This window comes from Saccostrea echinata, unplaced genomic scaffold (assembly GCF_033153115.1).
Source record: "Saccostrea echinata isolate AGI-Se365-2 ecotype Australia unplaced genomic scaffold, CSIRO_AGI_Sech_v1 ptg000008l, whole genome shotgun sequence".
In the NCBI taxonomy this organism is placed as follows: Eukaryota; Metazoa; Mollusca; class Bivalvia; order Ostreida; family Ostreidae; genus Saccostrea; species Saccostrea echinata.
Genome location: NW_026889757.1, coordinates 8,182,222 through 8,203,003, shown reverse-complemented (window position 1 = coordinate 8,203,003; position 20,782 = coordinate 8,182,222). Strand labels below are relative to the sequence as shown.

General features: G+C 31.1%; 1 protein-coding gene across 1 annotated transcript in view; it reads left to right on the top strand.

Moving 5' to 3' along the window:
• Window positions 1–1,059: 1,059 nt before the first annotated feature.
• The window catches only part of LOC133181020 (uncharacterized), a 31,432-nt gene continuing 11,709 nt past the window's right edge, over window positions 1,060–20,782 (top strand). The window contains exons 1-18 of the mRNA XM_061315549.1: window positions 1,060–1,436; window positions 4,959–5,227; window positions 6,467–6,562; window positions 6,733–6,835; window positions 7,154–7,352; window positions 7,685–7,856; window positions 8,802–8,897; window positions 9,193–9,359; window positions 9,882–9,993; window positions 10,255–10,393; window positions 11,125–12,147; window positions 12,248–12,337; window positions 12,493–12,795; window positions 13,709–13,869; window positions 14,408–14,554; window positions 15,742–15,875; window positions 19,481–19,610; window positions 20,398–20,501. Coding sequence (XP_061171533.1) covers window positions 1,250–1,436; window positions 4,959–5,227; window positions 6,467–6,562; window positions 6,733–6,835; window positions 7,154–7,352; window positions 7,685–7,856; window positions 8,802–8,897; window positions 9,193–9,359; window positions 9,882–9,993; window positions 10,255–10,393; window positions 11,125–12,147; window positions 12,248–12,337; window positions 12,493–12,795; window positions 13,709–13,869; window positions 14,408–14,554; window positions 15,742–15,875; window positions 19,481–19,610; window positions 20,398–20,501 — 3,632 coding nt within the window. The 5' untranslated portion in view covers window positions 1,060–1,249. The remainder of the gene's footprint in view (window positions 1,437–4,958; window positions 5,228–6,466; window positions 6,563–6,732; window positions 6,836–7,153; window positions 7,353–7,684; window positions 7,857–8,801; window positions 8,898–9,192; window positions 9,360–9,881; window positions 9,994–10,254; window positions 10,394–11,124; window positions 12,148–12,247; window positions 12,338–12,492; window positions 12,796–13,708; window positions 13,870–14,407; window positions 14,555–15,741; window positions 15,876–19,480; window positions 19,611–20,397; window positions 20,502–20,782) is intronic.

The following is a 20,782-nucleotide window of genomic DNA, read 5'->3' as shown; positions in this document are numbered from 1 at the left end:
CGCCATGCGCTCGGCACTTTGAAGTGAAAGTTGCGGGTCCTTCGGATGAGACCTTAAAAACCGAGGCCCCGTGTCACAGCAGGCGTTGGCACGATAAAGATCCCTCACTGCTCAATGGCCCTGAGTGCCGAGTAAAGGTCAAAATTTGAAGCCCTTCACCGGTTTATGGTGACGTCTCTATATGAGTGAAAAATTCTCGAATGGGACGTAAAACAACATACAATCAATCAATCAATCTTAAAACAGTTTTAATTGATGATCTGTAAATGAGAGACAGATTGTCCATAATCTGAGATACAGGGATGACTTGAACTATCAAAGCGGGTGTATTAACACAATTTATTTTAATTTGGAAGACGTTTGTAGAACATAAAAATAATATATTTACATCCACTAAAACCATGGTTGTTAATCAGTCAGTAAACACTGCTAAGATTTCTTGAGCAGTGCCTGTTCCATCAGTCAAACAGACAATGATGCACACTTCAATTATATAATATTTAATATAATATGATATTATTTGATCGTACTTTATATGATATTTATACAGATATAAATATAAACAATGTCTTTCTTTCTTTGTCATTACGGGGATTAAAGTTGCAGCTACTGAAAAAAAATACATAACCTGCTCATGCGGGTTATGTATTTTTTCTGCAACAGCGGCAACATTAATTCCCGTACTAACAACCAAAGAAAGCATTTTATTGTTTAAAAATACACATAATTCAGATAGTAAAAGCGTTATAACTCAATCTTCCCTTAATTTATGTTTTGCTTAAGATTCAGAGTGAATGTAATATGATGGCTCACTTTCTAAACTAGTGCTTGGCAAAATAAATTATAAGATTATGCTATATTTTCTATCCCTAAGCATTTCCATACAAAAAACTAAGTAAATATTCTGGGCCAGGATTCAAAACAATTATCCTGAATGCTATTTCTATAAAGGGCTTTGTTATTGCACTTTACGTCCGGCTTTTTAAAAAAACTGAATGATTTGTGTGCATTTGAATGAAAATTTTAAATAGACGCTATCCCAATTTTAAAATTTTTCTGTGTAAGGTCCTGTGTGACAGTCAAACCACACATAATGTAAATAAGCGATCTCATGTACCTTAAACCTGTGTTTAAATATCACACCAGTGACGTAACGTTAATCGTGACCCATTACCTTACTAAAAAAAGTCAACACAAAAACATGTTTCCTAATGTGATCGGAAATAACTAGCATTTACCTGTTCGTTAAATGATTATATTACCGATCAAGATGAACCACTATGTGTATGCGATTTTGTTGATTGTTTTTTATGTGTTATGTGTGGAAATATCAAGTATTTACGGGAAAACAGTGCCCACTGTGCCATCAAAACCATTCAAACGAGGTTTAAGCCTAAAACCAGAACATGCCGAAACGTTGAACATAAAATGCACAGGTAAGTCGTCAAATACAGACTTTATCTGAATACCTTAAAAAATGAATGTATATGTGTACGTTTTACGCAAGCAAAACCAAAAAAGTTTACCGTACTTCAAAGCAATGAACATTCCAATCAGATGTACACTGAATATATAAAGTATATGATGGTAATTTATTCACACTATTGATATATATTATATATGTATTACATTTGAGAACGAATTAACAAATACACAACCAATATCTTCAGTGGCCTGATCAAAACATTTATAATCGTTTGAGTACACACTTATACACGATTGTGAAGATTTAAACGTTCACAGAAAGTCTTTGAAGAGAAGCTTTGTCGCTAGTTTTTAAGGTCAATTTTTAATCCGATCTACAATTAAAGATGTTAATTTTAAAACAATAAAAATTCTTTAACTTTCATTTAATCACTGTTGACATTTTTATTATATAATGTCGTGAAGAAATACTTCTTTGTACCCATTGACAAACACTGAATTCGAAATATTTGAAAATATTCTCTGCTTCAAAGTGTCGTTTATTTCCCTATTTATCTTCTTCTTATGTATATTCTTGTTAATAAAGTTTGTTAGGGTGCATAATGGTCAGGAAAGTTACTGATACGAGTCGTTCACACAGATACAAGTCTGAATGTTATCAGTATATGATATGATTTATCTAAATTGTTTTGTTAATAAATGATGACCTGTAGTCCGCATTTAACCTTGATGCATCATAACTGTTATTTGTTACAAATTTGTCCCGTATTTCTGTTGTGGGAAACGTTACTACGGAAGCCCAATAGTGCAAACCAAAAATAAATAAACAAAAACGAAATTATTAAATAAAGAAAACGAAATTATTAAATAAAGAAAAACGAAATTATGAAATAAAGAAAACGAAATTATTAAATAAAAAGCAAACGAAATTATTAAATAAAGAAAACGAAATTATTAAATTAAGAAAACGAAATTATTAAATAAAGAAAACGAAATTATTAAATAAAAAACTGAAACTAAAATACGGAATTTATAGATGTGCATGGTAAGGGCCTGAACCCATGAATCATTCCATAAAGAGCACGTGTTCTATGACCTGATTTTGTTTCGACATTAAAACAAGTGTGATATTTCCATTTACACTCAGCTATTCCCGTATCGATAACATAACCAGTTGGAGTAGACAATCATAATAGATGAATAGGGGAGAATTTTACCTTTGGTTATCCAATATGCTTAGATCTATGTTTTTATCTTTCATTAACATGATTAATGTGAACTTAATTTGACCAGTCTGATGAATTGGCCAGTGATGACAAGTTTACGTTAGTATTAGCTTTCTTAAACCCTCAACTCAGAAGGTCTTATTATTAGCAAACAATGAATCTGGACATGAAACATCAAAGAGATTATGCTAATAAATTGCACAAATATTTAAGATATACATGTCTGTTAAGATTCCGTTGTTTACAACTGCTGAGCCTTATAACATTTAGGAAATTCCCATGGTTATACATCTTTTTTTTCAATTATAGCACAGTACAAAAAATGCTGTAAAATGATACGTTACCGATCGGAACCCATTATAAATTATTGTTTAAAGAGAGCAAGTGCAAAAATTAAACAAGACAAAGTTGTTACAATGAGTAGATTTTAATGATTGCTTACTTTATTAAAAATTAAGCAAAACACCTCTAATTTCTTGCACAGGCGCTCCCCATGTAATTCTGTAAATGACGAATGATAAGTATATATATATATATATATATATAGGTCTACCCCTCAATACTATAAAATCAACAAGGTTGATTTTATAGTATTGAGGGGTAGATATATATATATATATATATATATATATATATATATATATATATATATATATATATATATATATATATATATATATATATATATATATATATACTTATCATTCGTCATTTACAGAATTACATGGGGAGCGCCTGTGATTTCTTGGTCATTTATCAAAGCATAATTAGAAGTGATGCACTAACTATTTGTTCTCACATATTCTAAATGACAAATTCTAAATCTGTATTCATAAGTCAGTGATAGTTGTGAATAAACAATGCACACACTTGCATAACAAATCCAACAAGTATTCAAATCATTCTCTTTATTGTTTCAACAACCTAAGATTTATGGGTACACAGATAGGGCACTAGGTTTAGTTCGGGGGGAATTCAGCGATACGATACGCAAGGCCTTGACCTTTCAGCGATTCATGAGCTCTTTTGGAATGTCATTAATTTTATGTAAGCAGAAACAGCCATCCTCGCTACGTCCAGGCTTACAGGCTCAAACTTTGACGTTGTGGGGATGCGACACAGCATCAAATTCCCGTAAACAAAATTGAACAGTTATTAATCATTTACTTTACAAATGCGAATTATAGGCTGTGAGCACATGTTTTTCTACGTTTGTCAATTTGACATTTATCTAAGTTTTTTTTTTCATTTCCCCCACACTTGTTTCAATGTCGAAACAAAATCAGGTCTATAGAATTACTAAGTGATGCTTTATAACACGTGCGCTTTATGGAATGATTCATGGGTTCAGGCCCTTACCATGCACATCTATAAATTCCGTATTTCAGTTTCAGTTTTTTTTTAGTAATTTCGTTTTCTTTATTTAATAATTTCGTTTTCTTTATTTAATAATTTCGTTTGTCTTTTATTTAATAATTTCGTTTTCTTTATTTAATAATTTCGTTTTCTTTATTTAATAATTTCGTTTTCTTTACTTAATAATTTCGTTTTCTTTATTTAATAATTTCGTTTGTTTCTTTTATTTATTAATTTCGTTTTCTTTATTTAATAATTTCGATTTCTTTATTTAATAATTTCGTTTGTTTCTTTATTTAGTAATTTCGTTTTCTTTTATTTAATAATTCCGTTTTTTATTTAATAATTTCGTTTTTTATTTAATAATTTCGTTTTCTTTATATAATAATTTCGTTTTCTTGTTTCTTATTTTTTTGGTTTGCACTATTGGGCTTCCGTACGTTACACTGTCGACAACTCAACACATCATGCCATGTTAATCGCTCACTCTTCATTGGACAGACAGAAACGTACGATATATTGGTTTAACTTTCACAATTTTTCTTCCGATAAAAAAATCCCTTTTTCAAGTAAATTTGATAGCAAATTCATCGTATTGAATAAACGTTTTGTCGTTATTCAGATAATGAAACTTGCACAAAAAGAAAAATGTGAAGCTTTTAAAACACAAAACTATTAATACCCTGGGATTATAGATATTTGTATAAGTAAACTACCTTGATTTAATTTAAATACTCGATTAAAATACATTCATTGAACATTATCAAGTACGATACATGAGTGTATTCAAGTTTTAGAATACAAGGACGAAAAAGATATACATCTAAGGTTTCTAATGCTTCATCAATTACATCTTTTAAAATACATGCACTCTTTAAGTGTTGGAACATTTTTTAAGCAGACTTATGCTTAGCACTTTATGGAATCTAGCTCTTCTTAATCTTTTTCCAGATTGCATATACAGAGATAAAACTGATATTAAAATTGGACATATACATGCACATACTAAACATAATGGAAGGAAAAAACATCATCACAGACGAAGAAATCGTAGGAAAAACAATAAAAGAAGTCAACACAGAAACAGCCATAACCTAAGCCCAAATCGTCATATGACAAGTTCCAACATGGCAGCCTCTGATCCTTCAGCTCATCACGTGATCTATCCATCCAATCATCAACAAGATTTTCCTCAGTTGCCAGCTGCTGTTGCGCGATTGGTAATACTTGTAAAATAAATGCTATTCATTAAGTTTATAAGGTTTTTAAGATTAAAGATAACATTTTCGATATTTAAACAACAAGAAAGCATTCCATATAGATATACAACGGTAGAAAAGAAAATCGAATGCAATGTGTTTATTGGGAGTTCATGCAGATATAACATTTCGCGTAACTCCAGCCTCCAAGAATCAAAGACTGAATTTTAAAAAAAAAATCATAAAAATTAGCATAGCGTTCTACAAAAAAATTATAAATGTAGTCAAGTTTAAATCTCTACATCTTTTCATTTACCATTAACCTTTTTTTTAAAAAAAACAAACAAAAAACAGTATTAATGATATTCTACTCCTTCAGTTGTACAAGAATATCTTGACGGTTGTTTTAAACCTGATATGCGGTATTTATCATGGATCTAGCTCACTTACCTTTCAAAGATCTCCAATTGCATGCAGGTGGTGTCACCATTTTCTATAATTCGTATTTATTCAAATGTAAAATTGGTTCAAAATCTTTAAAAGAAATGTGCATATCATCGATCTTCGAAGTCTCGTTTACATCCAGTTACAACAATAAGTGTTCGAGGAAGAATCAGCATTGTTCTTTCTTGTAATTGGCAATTTTAGAACCTTACCACAGGCATTGGCAATAAATCATGAGGTCTCAAATATTATGAATATAATTTGAATTTTCCATCAAGAATATTACAAATACAGCAAATAGGTTTGTAAATTTAAGATATTACTACATAGATAAATATGTGTTTTGCTTGACTCTTGCTCATCTATTAATGAGATAAATATAGCATATTTTAAAAAATGAACTACACTTTTCAATCTTTATTTACCGTCACGGTAGCTCAGTCGGTAGAGCGCTCGCTCCGTGATCGGAAGGTCGTGTGTTCGAATCACGGCCGCGACTGACCTAAGTCGATAAAAAAAAAAAAAACAGGTAGCAACTGTTCCTTCGCTAAGCGCTCGGCACTTTGAAGTGAAAGTTGCTGATCCTTCGGATGAGACCTTAAAAACAGTGGCCCCGTGTCACGATAGGCGTTTGCACGATAGTTAAAGAACCCTCACTGCTCAATGAACCTGAGTGCCGAGTAAACGTCTAAATTTGAAGCCTGATGACGTCTCTATATGAGTGAAAAATTCTCGAACGGGGCGTAAAACAACACACATACAATCAATCTTTATTTAATTGAGGAATAGAATTACTTTATTATATGACATTAACAGGAGAGAAGATTGCACCCATCCTTGTCAGGATCTATAAGTAAACTGAAAGAGACACTTACAAAGATTCTTCAGAAGATGAAACGAAAGTTGAACGAGGTAAAATGATAAGAAAATAAATCATTATCTGGCAAGGAAATACTTCCCATGTTTTAATAAAATTGTATGTTTCAGAATCTCAGTTGCATCAGATTTCTCAAATGAAAGTACTGTATTCTACTGCATCAAAGAAGTGTTCGTTTAAATCAATAAAACTTGTATTTATTTAGATGCATTTTGAACGTCGAGACTCGCAAGTATCAGTTAAAGACAGTATGATGAAAGTCCGGGAGGAGTTACAACACATCACCCAGGAAAACAACAGGGCATATGGTAAATATTGGAAAGATGACGCTACATGTATATGCAATTGGCAAAGTCATATTGCCCACTAAACAATATAAATGATACATAATTACTACATTTTCTTATATCTCATCGTTATAGAAATGATAAGGTTGGAAAACACACTTTACAGCATTAAACTTGAGCAGGAACAAGGTTTAATGAGGAAAGAATCTTTTTTGCTATTTACATTCATTTAACAATGATAAGAATCGTTGAAATCAGGAATGAACAGAATTACTTATCAAAGAAATAATATTAGTGCTACATTTACATTAATATAATGTTACGAATACGTACTTGTAGATGCCATTCTCGATGTATCACAGCTGACCAGAATGGTTCTACTGAAACAGAAACAACAAGGAGCCCCAGCGCCTCTCCATCACGTGAAGAAACCCGCCTGGATAAAGAAAAGCTATTGGAACCATGGGAAAATGGATAACGTCAAAAACGAAAGTTATCTAGTGAATAGTACCTATTTAAAGATCATGAGAATGAAAACGTAAGAAATTTCTTTTCAATAAGATATTGTGTCTTTGAAAAATTATGACGTTTTCGAAGAGGTATGAGCAATTTTAAATTGAAATTTTCTCAATGCATCTCTTTTATATTCTTACAGCGTCAATCATGATTTTCAGACTCAAAAACTGAATTCATATATAGGAACATAAACTTTTGGAAAAAGAATCGGATGATTAAAGACAGTTGATACAATGATAAAATCATAAAATAAAGTTGAAAGTTTCCTTAAAAGAATAACAGTGTAAAAGTAAATGTTCTAGACTGAATATTTGGTTGCACATTCTGTGTAACTCAACTGTAGACTTTTTACAGCAACTTTGTTCAACAAGATGCCCGGATGGTGCAGTTGAATGACGCCATGAAGGATGGTTTGTCTGATCTAGAGCGACTAAGAGATCTTAAAATACATGCTCGACGTGTCCTTATGGATCTTTATGTGGGGATAGAGAACAAGGTCATCCAAAAGAAAGTAGAGAGATACAGGGTAAGAAAATTTAAAGAAAAAGAAGTATGAAAAGAATACTCAGTGAAAATACACTAATCCGGGTTTGAACATATAAAAGTGAAACAGACAAATATAGAATAAGATCAAGCAAGATTAACGAAACTAATGTAGAGTTATAGCACGAAAAGAGAAGTAGACAAATGAAGGGCAAAAATAAAGATAAACCAAAAAAAAATCTAGGGTTATAAAACATATAACACAGAGAAATAGACATAATATTAAAATTAGGATTAACAGAACAAAATGTAAGGTGAGAACACACGAAGAGTAGAGGGGAAAAACCATTGCAGGGTAGGAATATATATATATATATATATATATATATATATATATATATATATATATATATATATATATATATATATATATATATATATATATATATATATAAGGTATGGACACTTTGACTGGGAAAAACACACAAGAAAAAAAGACAAATGTTGAAGTTGTGAAAAGAAAACCTAGAAGAATATGGAAATGAGGACAAGACAGACGCAATAAATTAGCTTTAAAAAATTACAAAGCAGACGGCTGGCGTATACACAGGCAAAAAAAAGCCATAACATTACACATAAAATGAAAAGATGTAATGTTATATACCGGTATTAATGGTTATGTCGCGGCACTTACCTAAAAAATGGAAAATTTGATAGGATCGGCAAATTTGTTGCATAATAAAAAATGGTGAAGCTCAAAAAATCGAAAGTTTATCTGGATGCAGATACCTGTTACAAATTTGATTGATGAAATGATGGCATTATACATGACTGTTTTATTCGGAACAAATCAGAAGGGGGAAACTGAAGTGATACAAATGAAAAAAAAAATGCATAATTTGCAAAACATCCTTAAAAATAATTCTCCACATATATGGCTTAGAATATGATTTCATTTCTTTTTTAATCTTATATTTATTCATTGCAGCAATTTGAGACTGGTATCAGAAGGTATATAAATGAATCTCAGGCTTTAGCAAAATCTGCATACATGGACCTTAGATTTGCCCAGCGGACATTCATGGTAAGTAATCTCCCTAAGGCGATCTGTAATAAGATTAATTGGATAGGTTTTGTAAATTCTTAATGTCTGCAACCCTTCAAATTACGGAAAGTCAGTCGAAGTCTATTAAAGATTGTTAAATCAAATATCTATACCGTGCATATTCGGAATAGATTTATTTTTGAAAAGCTATATACAAGAACATTCATAAATTGAAAAACAAATTTTGCTAGTTGATACTGTACAAGGTACATTGTACATGTACACAGTGACGTGTTTTAGAATTCAAAACCAGAAACCTTTGTTTTTATTGAAGGATAATAAAGATCTGAGTAAAAGTATAGAACAAGGACGAGAAGGAAAAAATCAGACTTCTGGGATACGTGTAAACACTCAAGGCAGGAGTACGGACATTAGAACACTGGTCAACTTGGCCTACTCTAGGTCAAGAAATTTACAGAAATCTGAGGAATTTCTACACAGGTGACACATTTAAATGATATAATGCTCTTTTCTAATACCATGGGTACTAATTTATTTTAATTATCATTTTCAAATCAAAATAAAAAAAAATATTAATACAGACATCTATATACTGTAAATTGAATTTTTTCTATAAGTAAATATTAAATTGCAGTATCTTTTACGATAAAAACAAGCAAAATAATGTATGTTTGTCATATGTTCAACATATGTTAATCATGAAAATTTTATAAGTATACTATATAAACTAAACATACCTTCGTCATACCATTAAATGACATGTTGAACACCTTTCATCTGATAAAGGATATGTACTATTCATATACATGCATGGGACATATTTTACACTTTTATAAACATATATATGTTCAACATATACTTTACTCGTGGTACACCCCTGTAAAATATATACTTGGATTTTATTCTGTGCATGTGACATATTCTGATATTCATTTAAGAAATTATACTAGTGCAACATTTTTTACAATTTGATAATTTACAATTTGGTTTGGTGTCTTTCAGAACAGTTATACCTGTACTGTTAAAAGCCCGAAACATTACACACGGAGATGGAACATTGCTTATAATGGTTGAGACGCGAAAGATTGGCGCAAGACTAAAATCTTACATACTGGTGAGCTTAAGACTTTAAAAGCAGTTATCTATCTTTAACTGAATACATTTTCTCGTGCTCTTTTATAAAATCAGTTCAAATCAGTATTGTTACAAACTGATTTTGTTTCAAGCATGTAAAAATGAATAAAAGGATAGGTAGTGATCAAAATTTTAAGTATTCTCAAAAACATATGATAATGACGAAAGGTGAACATTACATAGACTATTGTCCATTTGATTGCCTGTCATATGTTATGACCGTAATTCTCGTCTTCTTCAGAAAATAGACAGAGTGCTTGATCATCTCAGAAAAGCATTGGGCGATGAAGACATTATTGAAGAGCGTTGTCATAACCTTCTTGCATTAAAAGAATATGATAAAAAGACCAGTGTGATTGATTGTACTTCATATATTGCTGGTGAGTCTGGTTTTACGAAATAAAATGTAATAATTATCTAACTAAATAAAGCATAAAATGGCTTACAAGATATTTATTCCAATTTCACATTAATATATTTGATTAATTTTGGCAACAACAGGTATACATGTAATTAACTACTTCTAAAATTATGATTATATCGTTTCCGAAGAATGAGTCAATTGTTTGTTTGTTTGTTTAACGTCCCTTCGAGAATTATCACTCATATTGAGACGCAACCACTTGCTGGTGGAGGGCTGCAAATTTATATCTGTACTCGACACTTGATTTTGAGCAGTGAGGGATCTTTTTCGTGTCAGCACCTACTGCGACACGGTACCTTTGTACGGTCTCATCCGAAGGACCGATCTCCTAGTCGCACAGTAGATTCAAACCTGCGACATAAGGATCAACTCTCTACTCTACGACTCTAAAGCAAACGCTCGCAAACGATCTAACCACTGCGCCACTAACCAGGTGACCACGAGTCAAAAGCATACAATTCCTGTGCAATGTCATACCACCTCTAATTTACTCAATTTTCAGTTGACTTTAAATAGTAATAAAATAAAAAAAAATTAAATTTTTGTTTTTAAAACTAACAATTTTGATAAATGAAACAAGAGACAATTTCAATCTCAACCACAGAAGTTTTGCTTAAAAGACACTTATGCAATCATTTCGCTCTATGATTTATTTTAAAGAAATATACTCTACTTGCATTTTTACAGAAAGCAATGTTGAAAGTGGCAGTGGTTCTGGTGAGATAGAACTCATTGAACCTGATTCCTCCCCAGTACCATCTGTTCTGCCTCACAAGAACGGTACCTCGGACACAGTGACAGTCTCCACAGATGATTTCATTTTTATTGATGATGATAATATTACAATCAAGCCGGTAAAACCAGAAACAACTACCCTCAGTCCAGCAACCACTTCTTCAACTACCTCTTCTCCAACAACTGAAAGGTCAGGAGGTTTCTTTTTTAATATCTTCGGGAGAAAAACTACGGCATCCCCAACAACAAGTAAAAGTATTACAACTGCCACAACTACACCTTTATCAACTTCTCAATTGACAAGTACAACAAAAACTACCTCTTTAACAGTCACTACATCGACTACAGTGAAACCTACAATCATCACAATAAAACCATCTCCAAAAACAACTACAAGTCCTTCGACCACAACTACAACAACCCCAACTCCTTCAACAACAACTACCACTACTCCTTCAACCACAACTCCTACAACCACAACAACTACCACTACTCCTTCAACAACAACTACCACAACACCTTCAACCACAAGTACCACTACTTCAACCACAACTACCACAATACCTTCAACCACAACTACCACTACTCCTTCAACCACAACAAGTACAACTCAATCAACTACAACAACTTCAAGTACAACTTCCTCAACAACAACAGCGAGTGCAACACCATCGTCAAAAACCTCCATAAGTATGTCCCCTAAAACAACAACATCTGATTTGCTTGACACATCAGGAAGTGGTAGTGGTGAGGTTGATGATACAGAGCCTGAGGAAGAACTGCAGCCTACAAAATCACTACCAACAGCTACTGAAACTATTCTAATTGATGGAAATGGTAAAAGTGACATTTTTATTGAAAGACCTAAAAAAGAGATCATTTCGACCACCACAAAAATACCTACCACAACAGAATCATCTTCATGGTGGGACTGGGGATTAGATGACCCAAAGGCTGGATTTCCAAACAGATTTAGTAAATACAATTTCTTATTTCTTGCCTTTTTCGTTATTTTAAAATGAATATTTTAAGAATGACTTGTTCTCAGAATAAGATGCTGCTCTTTAATTAACAGGGGACAAATTGGCTGAAAAAGCACAAGTTTATAAATCAAAAACTGTTGATTTGTTTGAAAACTCAACAAAACTTCGGAAGCGAATAGAAGGTAAGGCTATGCATTTTTTAACAATATGTTTTTACATGACACTTCTCATATGTTATTATCAAGAAGAGCGGTAAGGTTTAAATCTCAACAAAATTGTTGATGATTATTAGATTATCTTTGAACATAATCACTAAAATGGTTTCTATTCGTTACAGAGATTAATCAGAGAAACGCAGTTTTTGTTTTGCGAAAGAACAATATGGAATCATTTGTATCCAATCTAACAGAAGTCTCAAAGCTTTGGAATGGGACCAAAGTCATTATTGGCAAATTCAAACCTAGAATTCAAAAAATGTCTGATGTATTTTTAAGTAAAGTTGAATTGATTCTGAATAAATCCAAAGGATTCAGTAAAATTGCAAAAGAAAAGCTAGCAGAGTATGAGGGAGCTTCAGCAATCTCGAAGAATGATAAATCCCGAAAGACCGCAGAGACTCTCACTGATTTATTGACAAAAGGTAATTTGCACGTCAAAACATTGAAATTTTCTTATATCATAATTTAGATGGCTAAATGTTTGAAATAGCATGGATAAAAACGGTTAGCTAAACACAATGCTTCTTCCATTTTTTAATTCATTTTTATTTTCAGATATGACAATTTAAAGCAATATGAGCTGCAACTTTGACGTCAGAAATTTTTGTTGCCAAATTGTAATGAACTATTTCATTGACAGAAAAAAGAACGTTTATAAACTTCTGTTGTACATATTTGCGATGGAAGAACTATTTATAAGCTTTGATTGAGGCAAAATTACATTATTGTCGTCCTGCACAATATTGATTTCTCTTATAATACTATATATTTGATTGTACAGAATCCTTTATTCTGAAACAATTTGATACTTTATTTCTGTCTAATTGATCAAAAAAGTTTAAATTACATACAAATTTATCATAATAACACATTTTAACAACAAAATAAAATTCTCAAAAATGCAGCTCATATTGCTTTAACCTTTTTCTTTTCTATGTTTATGATAATGATTGAAAATGAAAAAAAAAAATAAATATTCAAAACTATTAAATTTGAATACATAACTACTTATTTGTTTCTTGGTTGCTTCTTCTTAACAGGAATAAATTGTTTATACACTGTTACTCCACTATGTTCGTTTTCTATTGGCAGAAATTAAGAAAACAACGCCTCTTCCCTTTTTAATTCTTTTTTTTTTTTCAGATATGAATTTTTATATTTTCACCTTCCATATATTTATGTTTTTGATAATGATTAAAAATGAAAACAAAAAGAAATTAAATACTCAAATTATTTGATATAAGCATTGCTACTTATGTGTTTCTTGGCTGGCTTTTAACAGAGATAAAATGTTTGGACGCCTCTAATTTTCTTTTCACAATTTTCGTTTTCTAGTGGCAGAAATTAAGAAAAACAGACAGGACATTAGAACAATTTTGAGCACCCATGCCGATCCGTGTTCAAAAATACAAACTAGTACCGCAAAACTGAGGAATAATATAGCCGAATTAAGAAAAAAGATACAGCAGGCCAAGCGAATTTCCAGTGCTATGCCGGTATGTTAGTAAACAATGTCTCATCTATACATAATACATCTTTCTAATGACATCAAGGGCATTACATTACCCACAAGTAACATGCAATGATAAATAAATTTAATATTGTTTTGACTTCAAGTATAACATTTGGAGATTCATCATTATTTAAAAAGAAAAGATAAAACGGATGTATATCTTTAAAATATCCTGAGTACATAGTACACTTAATGTCTCTTATACAAATGTAATCAGAAAAACTATCTAATAAATGCAACAAAAATTTAAAGTTAAATTTGAACTTTTCTTCGAGAAAAGAAATACGCTTATATTTAAAATAATGAAAAATGATTACCTTTTCTAAAAGGCATATTACCTAGTTCAAATTTTAGAAAAAAAAATTAATAAAAAATTGGAAATGGATATAATAAAAACCAGAAACTATAAGGTACACATTTGCTTTGCTCCAACGAAAATATTGCAAAATGAGAACATGTGGCTCGAAAGGTTTACCAGTAAATAATTTTTCTAGAAGATAAAATACTATATTATTTTTCAGGCTTCCTTATCAATGGATGGAAAAGACTCGTTATCTCTTACTGTCACTTCCTCTCCTCTTTACAAATCACCTCTATCTACTTTTGGATTCTGTATCAAACCGGAGAAGAGTTCCATGGCTATAGCAACTTTACATAATCCATCATCGGTATGTGCACAGAGCATTTCTATTGTTTTATTTATTTGTTTTATTGTTTTATTTCTATTGATTCCCTTGTTAGCAGACCTATTTTTGTATTCATATGAAGCAGGCTTTATTCAAAAACTTCTACATGAGATGATGAAAACACTTGCTGTGGCCTTCAGATCGACATTTAAATATATCGACGACATATTATCAATGAACAATGATTACTTCCATTCATATGTCGACTCGATATATCCCAGTGAGCTTGAAATAAAAGATACTTTAGAGTCTGACACATCTGGTTCATATTTGGATACTTTATTAGAAAAATACTTTAATGGTAACCTAAAAACAAATGATAAACGTGATGACTTAAATTTTCAATCGTCAACTTCCCTTACTTATGTAGCAATATACCATTATCAGCTGCATATGGGTTTTTTGTCTCCCAGTTGATTCGGTACGCAAGAGCATGCTCTACGTGTGAACAATTTCTAAAACGAGGCAATCTATTGACAAACAAGTTGATGAAACAAGGATATCAACAGTCTTGTTTGAAGTCATCATTTTACAAGTTTTATGTTCTATACAATGACTTTGTCAACAAATACAATCTATCATTAAGTCAAATGCTGACTGACGTTTTTCATACTAATTGTTAGGGCATTATTTACATACTGAATTGCCTACGGATTTTTCCGTTTTTTGCCGATCATTGCCGAAAATTCTTACATGTCTCTGAAGCATTATCTTGCCTGCTACAGAAGGTCCAGAGAAAACTCATAAACTTGATATATGCCCAATCATTCAGCAAACTCTTGATGAATAGTTATAGGTACTTTTGTATTAAGCAACTTTCACTACAGTGCTTATTTTAAGGTTTAGTCTGACTATAAAGATGCCCTGACTATAAGGTTGCAATCTATCAATGAGTGCAAACTCTGGTACATTTTTGACCAAAGTTTGCTCTTGCTTTCGTGGCCATGCTATTTGAAGTCGTGGATACATGTAACAAGTTGTGTATATCCTGAAAATGTGCCCTTTTCTTAATCCAAGGCTCCATAAACATAGGCAGCGTGGTTTTCAAAAAAACCTAATGTTTTAAGTGTTTGGTGTTAAAGATTAAATGTTTCTAATTTTAATTTATAGAATTGAAATTGAACTTTTCCACTGCAACTTACTACTGATCCTCAATTTCATTTTTAAAGGCCAATTGGGTAGTGGAACTAGAAGAAAGAAAGCCAAAAATAACTTTCTTTGATTCCGATGGAAACAAAAAAGGGCAGCTGAAGTCCCAGACAGAAGTCGAGCTTGGAAAATGGGTCGACTTGAAAATTTTTAGGCAAGTCTTTTCTTTCAAAGTGTTCTAATCATGTCTTTGTCATGTACTCTGCTCATGTTAAATCTTCTCTTACAAGTAAAGTTCTTGTTTTAAACTTTATCTAATAGTTTTTTAACCGGACTTAACGAAAAAACGGCGTTTTCCTTGTCAATATCAGAAAACATACTATTTTGAACACCACTGTTAAACGATTATCTTAAAAGCAAATGTCATTTTCAAATGATACGCACAGAAATATTTCTGCATGATAACGCAGGGTATGTGCGCTTTAGAGAAAAACCTGACGAAATAAGAGCAACATATTTTTAATGAGGGAAAGTAAGAATACCACATGTGTATCACATAGAAGTTTTTGTCCAAAAAAAATTACAACTGTAGCCTTTGTACCTCTATTGTTTTGTGAAATTGATCATTTGATGTCTTTTAATATTGTATGTTAGCCATCTAAATGTGTCTTTCTGAAGGATGGGGAGGGGGTTCATGGGTAAATATTGTTAATGACTAAATTACGTCGCATTCCAGGCATTGTATTTATATATGTTTTCTGCGGGATTGCATGTCTGTATGAATGTGATATATAAGAAAAAGGTGAAGATGGCGAACAGTGATCGGGATGGAATAATATTAGAATATTGATAATAAAAATTACAGGAAGTCATGTAAATTAAGATTGGTTTCGAACTAAAAATTAAATTATTTTTTTTTCGCTTTATGTATATAAATCTAAGAATACATAATTGCGATGATCTTAATAGAATTATTATAGAAAAATTCGGGTTATTTTTCATCATTGTCTATGAACAACATTTTATTGGAAATTAAAAATGGAATGCTACATTTTTATGAAAGGATAAAAGTAGCAGTAGAATAAAACTAATTATCACTCAACAATAAAGTCTAATTCATGTGCGTTCGGTCATTTGATTCATTGTATAAGTATTTAAAACCCACTCATTCGTAGTAATGTTATAAAATTATATACACTGTATATACATTTAGTTTGATTTGACATGTATACCCTATTGGAATATTCTTTATGACTTTCATATTTCATTTTATATAATAAAACTTAAATATATTCCAATCTTTTCACCACCCATTTGCAAGTCTTTTCCCCTGTAGTAGATTAGAATTTCATACAAGTTAATTCAGTATTTAAAACAAAAGTCAATGTCATATTAATGTTGCATTTACGATTTTTATAACTGATTCAAAGTTCTGGAATTTCCAGCTGAAATCTATGAATGATATTTCTAATGAATGTTTTAGACGGATTTTATAAAATAAATATCATCGGTAAATGTAAACGGCTCCATGCAGTAACTATGGGAAAGGACAATGTTCCAAATTTGCCTCAAATTTACCGCAAGTATAGTATACAACCTCAAATATTGATTCAATTGGTAATTGTGCATAATAGCTGTATATCAGGCTTGGGGCGAATTACATTGTAAAATAATGCTTTACATTACCATTACTGCAAGAATTTGGGCATTAAATTACCATTACCATTACTCCAATTTCTTAAACTAATGCATTACATTACCATTACTTTAGCAAAATAATGCATTACCATTACCATTACTTTTGGAGGTTTTTCAAAAATAAAAATACAAAATTTTGCAACTATTGTGATAAACATGCATCCCACCCCTTCAAAACTAAACATGATGAATGATAATTCAAATTTCATTTCAAGTACTACACTGTAAATAATTGACATATCTTTTTTATTATTCATAGGAAGTTCAAACTTTTCAATTGCCAATATGATAAAAACATGTACAAAATGCTCTTTTTGTGTAGCTATTGATGCCATAAAGCAATTTAATTTTTGGGCAATTTATTCCCTCCCCAAAACTAAATTTAATTAATAAGACATATAAAGATTATTTGGATCTATAGTACCTTGAATTGTAACAAAAATTAAATGCATTGACAAACTTGTAAAAAGGGTTGGACAGTATGTACATTTCCTCCAAAAGTAGAATGTCTTCTGCTCCTTTTGTTGAAATGGATTTGTTATGGTCAGCTCAAGCTACATCAGCTCAATCAATGTTTCATAAACACAGTCAGAAGAAAAAAGAAAGGGCTGGTTTTTGAAGCTTTTCTCAAAACAATACATTGTTTTAATTGTTACATAATCCTAGCTACATTGCGTGTTTTGATGACACTCTTTTCAAAAGGTTGCAGTTATCAGTTTATAATGTACATTTATTAGTGTGCCTCATACCGGAATTATTTTTAAAGGACATTTTTATGATAAACTCTTTAAAATATTCTTTGAAATTAAATCTGATCTAAAATAAGTATGAAAATTTAAATGTGTGGTAATTGTACTTTCAACAGAATAAAAAAATGTATTCAAATAGATACAGAGAGTTTAAATAGGTTAACTTTTTTTCATTCATTTCTATTATTAAAAAAACAAATCTTATCAATAACTTTCATGTTCATTTTCATCTTTTTAAAAAAATAGGTATATACAAACTGCTATGTAATGCCAGCATTACTCTGGATTTGAGAAAGTAATGAATTACATTACCATTACATGTAATGCAATATTTTGGCATTACACATTACTAACATTACGTTGAGTTCAAGTAATGCATTGCAATGCATTACCATTACATTTAGCATTACCCCAAACCTGCTGTATATTGTAATATTTATTTTACATACGGTATGTATACCTCACAGAGATCACATTTAATTATTTGTTGAAACATTACTCAGCTACTTTTTTTACTTATTAATCGGCATTAGTATCAGTGAGTAGAAGTCAAAACACCTACCTTCAAAAACAGGAAATATTAACAGTATTGTCTACCTGAAACTTTGCACGAAAAGACGCAATGCAGTATTTGTCACACATCACATATTCCTCTTACCTAATTACGAAAGTGTGCGACATAAATAGAGTTACCATAGGAACTTGAATTAAACATATTTTCACAAAGGTCGAAAACTCCAATCTTTATCTTCTTAGGTAATTGATAGTCTAAGATTATTTTATGTCTGTTCTATGACACGTTAGACCTTGCCATTCATATGAGAAAGTTTTGAATATTGTACACATATGCGTTATTTTTGTTAGCTTATTTCAGAGACAGATTAAATCCTCAATATAATGAAATTTTATATTATTATCATCCCTGATTAACAAAAAGTAATCGCCTTGATATTTTCAAAAATGCTTTCTATAATATATATGATTGTTCTGATGTTAGTTTCATTCATCAAAACTTTAACATTGGCCATACGTTGGAACAGTTGGTGCTACAGCTTTCATATTTCACATATGAATTCCTTTTGACAAAACCTTTCTTCGGATATCAACATTTTTGACCTCATTACTATGACCTTGGAATTTGCCTACTTTTGATAAACTTAAACATTTGCCGTAACTTTTAAATGGTTGGTGCCAGGGCAATCATATTTCAAATGTATATTCCTTGTAACAAGACCTTTCTTTGGGTACCAACATTTTGATCTCATAACCTTGGTGTTTAACTTACTTTTGAAAAACTTTAACCTTGACCATGAGCTGCCATACGGCGGCATTAGTTTTTTCACAATCACATCTTGTTTGTCTTTTCCTTTAGGTTTGGTAGTTCCATCTTGTTAAACAGGACTGATCTAGAGACGTCTACATACAAGTTAGAAGCGAAAGCGATTCCTGGGCTTTCTGTGGTTATAGAACCACCTAAGTCGGCGACTGTAGGATTTGCAGAGGTACATTCTTCATATGTACGATTATGGATGTCGATGAATGTATGATAATACTTCTAAAATGATTCTTATTAGAATGAAAAGTAAGAGTTGAGGATTGTGAAAATGTGTAGGTTTATTCTTATTTCTCGACCCCTTTTGAGATCAAAGGACATTTTAACCTCATTTATGCCTTCTCTTTTCTTAATTTTTATGAAAAAAAAGATGAAATACATATGTATATGGAAATGGTATTTTACTGATCAAATTTGAGCTTTTGATGAACAAAAATATCATTAATATCAATTATTAACTACAGGTTTTCACTGTTTAACTGCATAATAAATATATCCGATATATTCATTTTAGATTATGAAACAAATGAAAAACACTTTATACCATTAAAAAAAAGTAAATGTATATTAAAATTTGTCAATGAATCCGAAGGCTTGTGCTAAAAATGGACAAATTCCATATACTAGTATTTATGACAATGGCTAACAGCTACTAAGTATACATTTTTTGCAATATCATCAGAATCAATTACCTAATATGCCAAAAGGGTGAATAAATAAAAATCGAGATTTTTTTTTCCCTTGAAATCATGGAAATTGCAAGGTATAAATATTCAATACAGTTCAAATGAAATAATTTTTAAAAGGAAAAGAGGATAGTATTAGATTTGCTTTATCCGGAAATCTTATTTTAAAAAACAAGCAAACACGAAGTCCAGATGTGGAATTCGGTGATAAATGATGCTTTGTATCATATGTAATTAATTATATTAAGTATATTATATTCCTTGTTTCAGACTAAAGATAATTTTACCGGCTGCATCGCAGAAGTGACCTTGAATGATGAGAGAATGGGGTTACTTGCCTCGAGAATAAAAAAGAAACACTGTACAAGCAACTGGTGCGGGGATTCAATTTAAAAAATGTTAACTCAAATAATATTGATGCATTAAATACATATGTAACTAAATATACATTTCAGTTTTTCAGTATTTAGGTGAATAGTTCACAAACTATCATTCATTCATAAAATACAATCGCCTATGCATTTAAAAGACACTAAAAAACGTCATCAAAGTGTTTCTGAAATTGTCAATCTGACAATTTTCTCTAATGCTAATTTATAATTCTTGTTAAATACGTGTTCCATCTATTTGTTTAGAAATCATAATAGAAAATCTT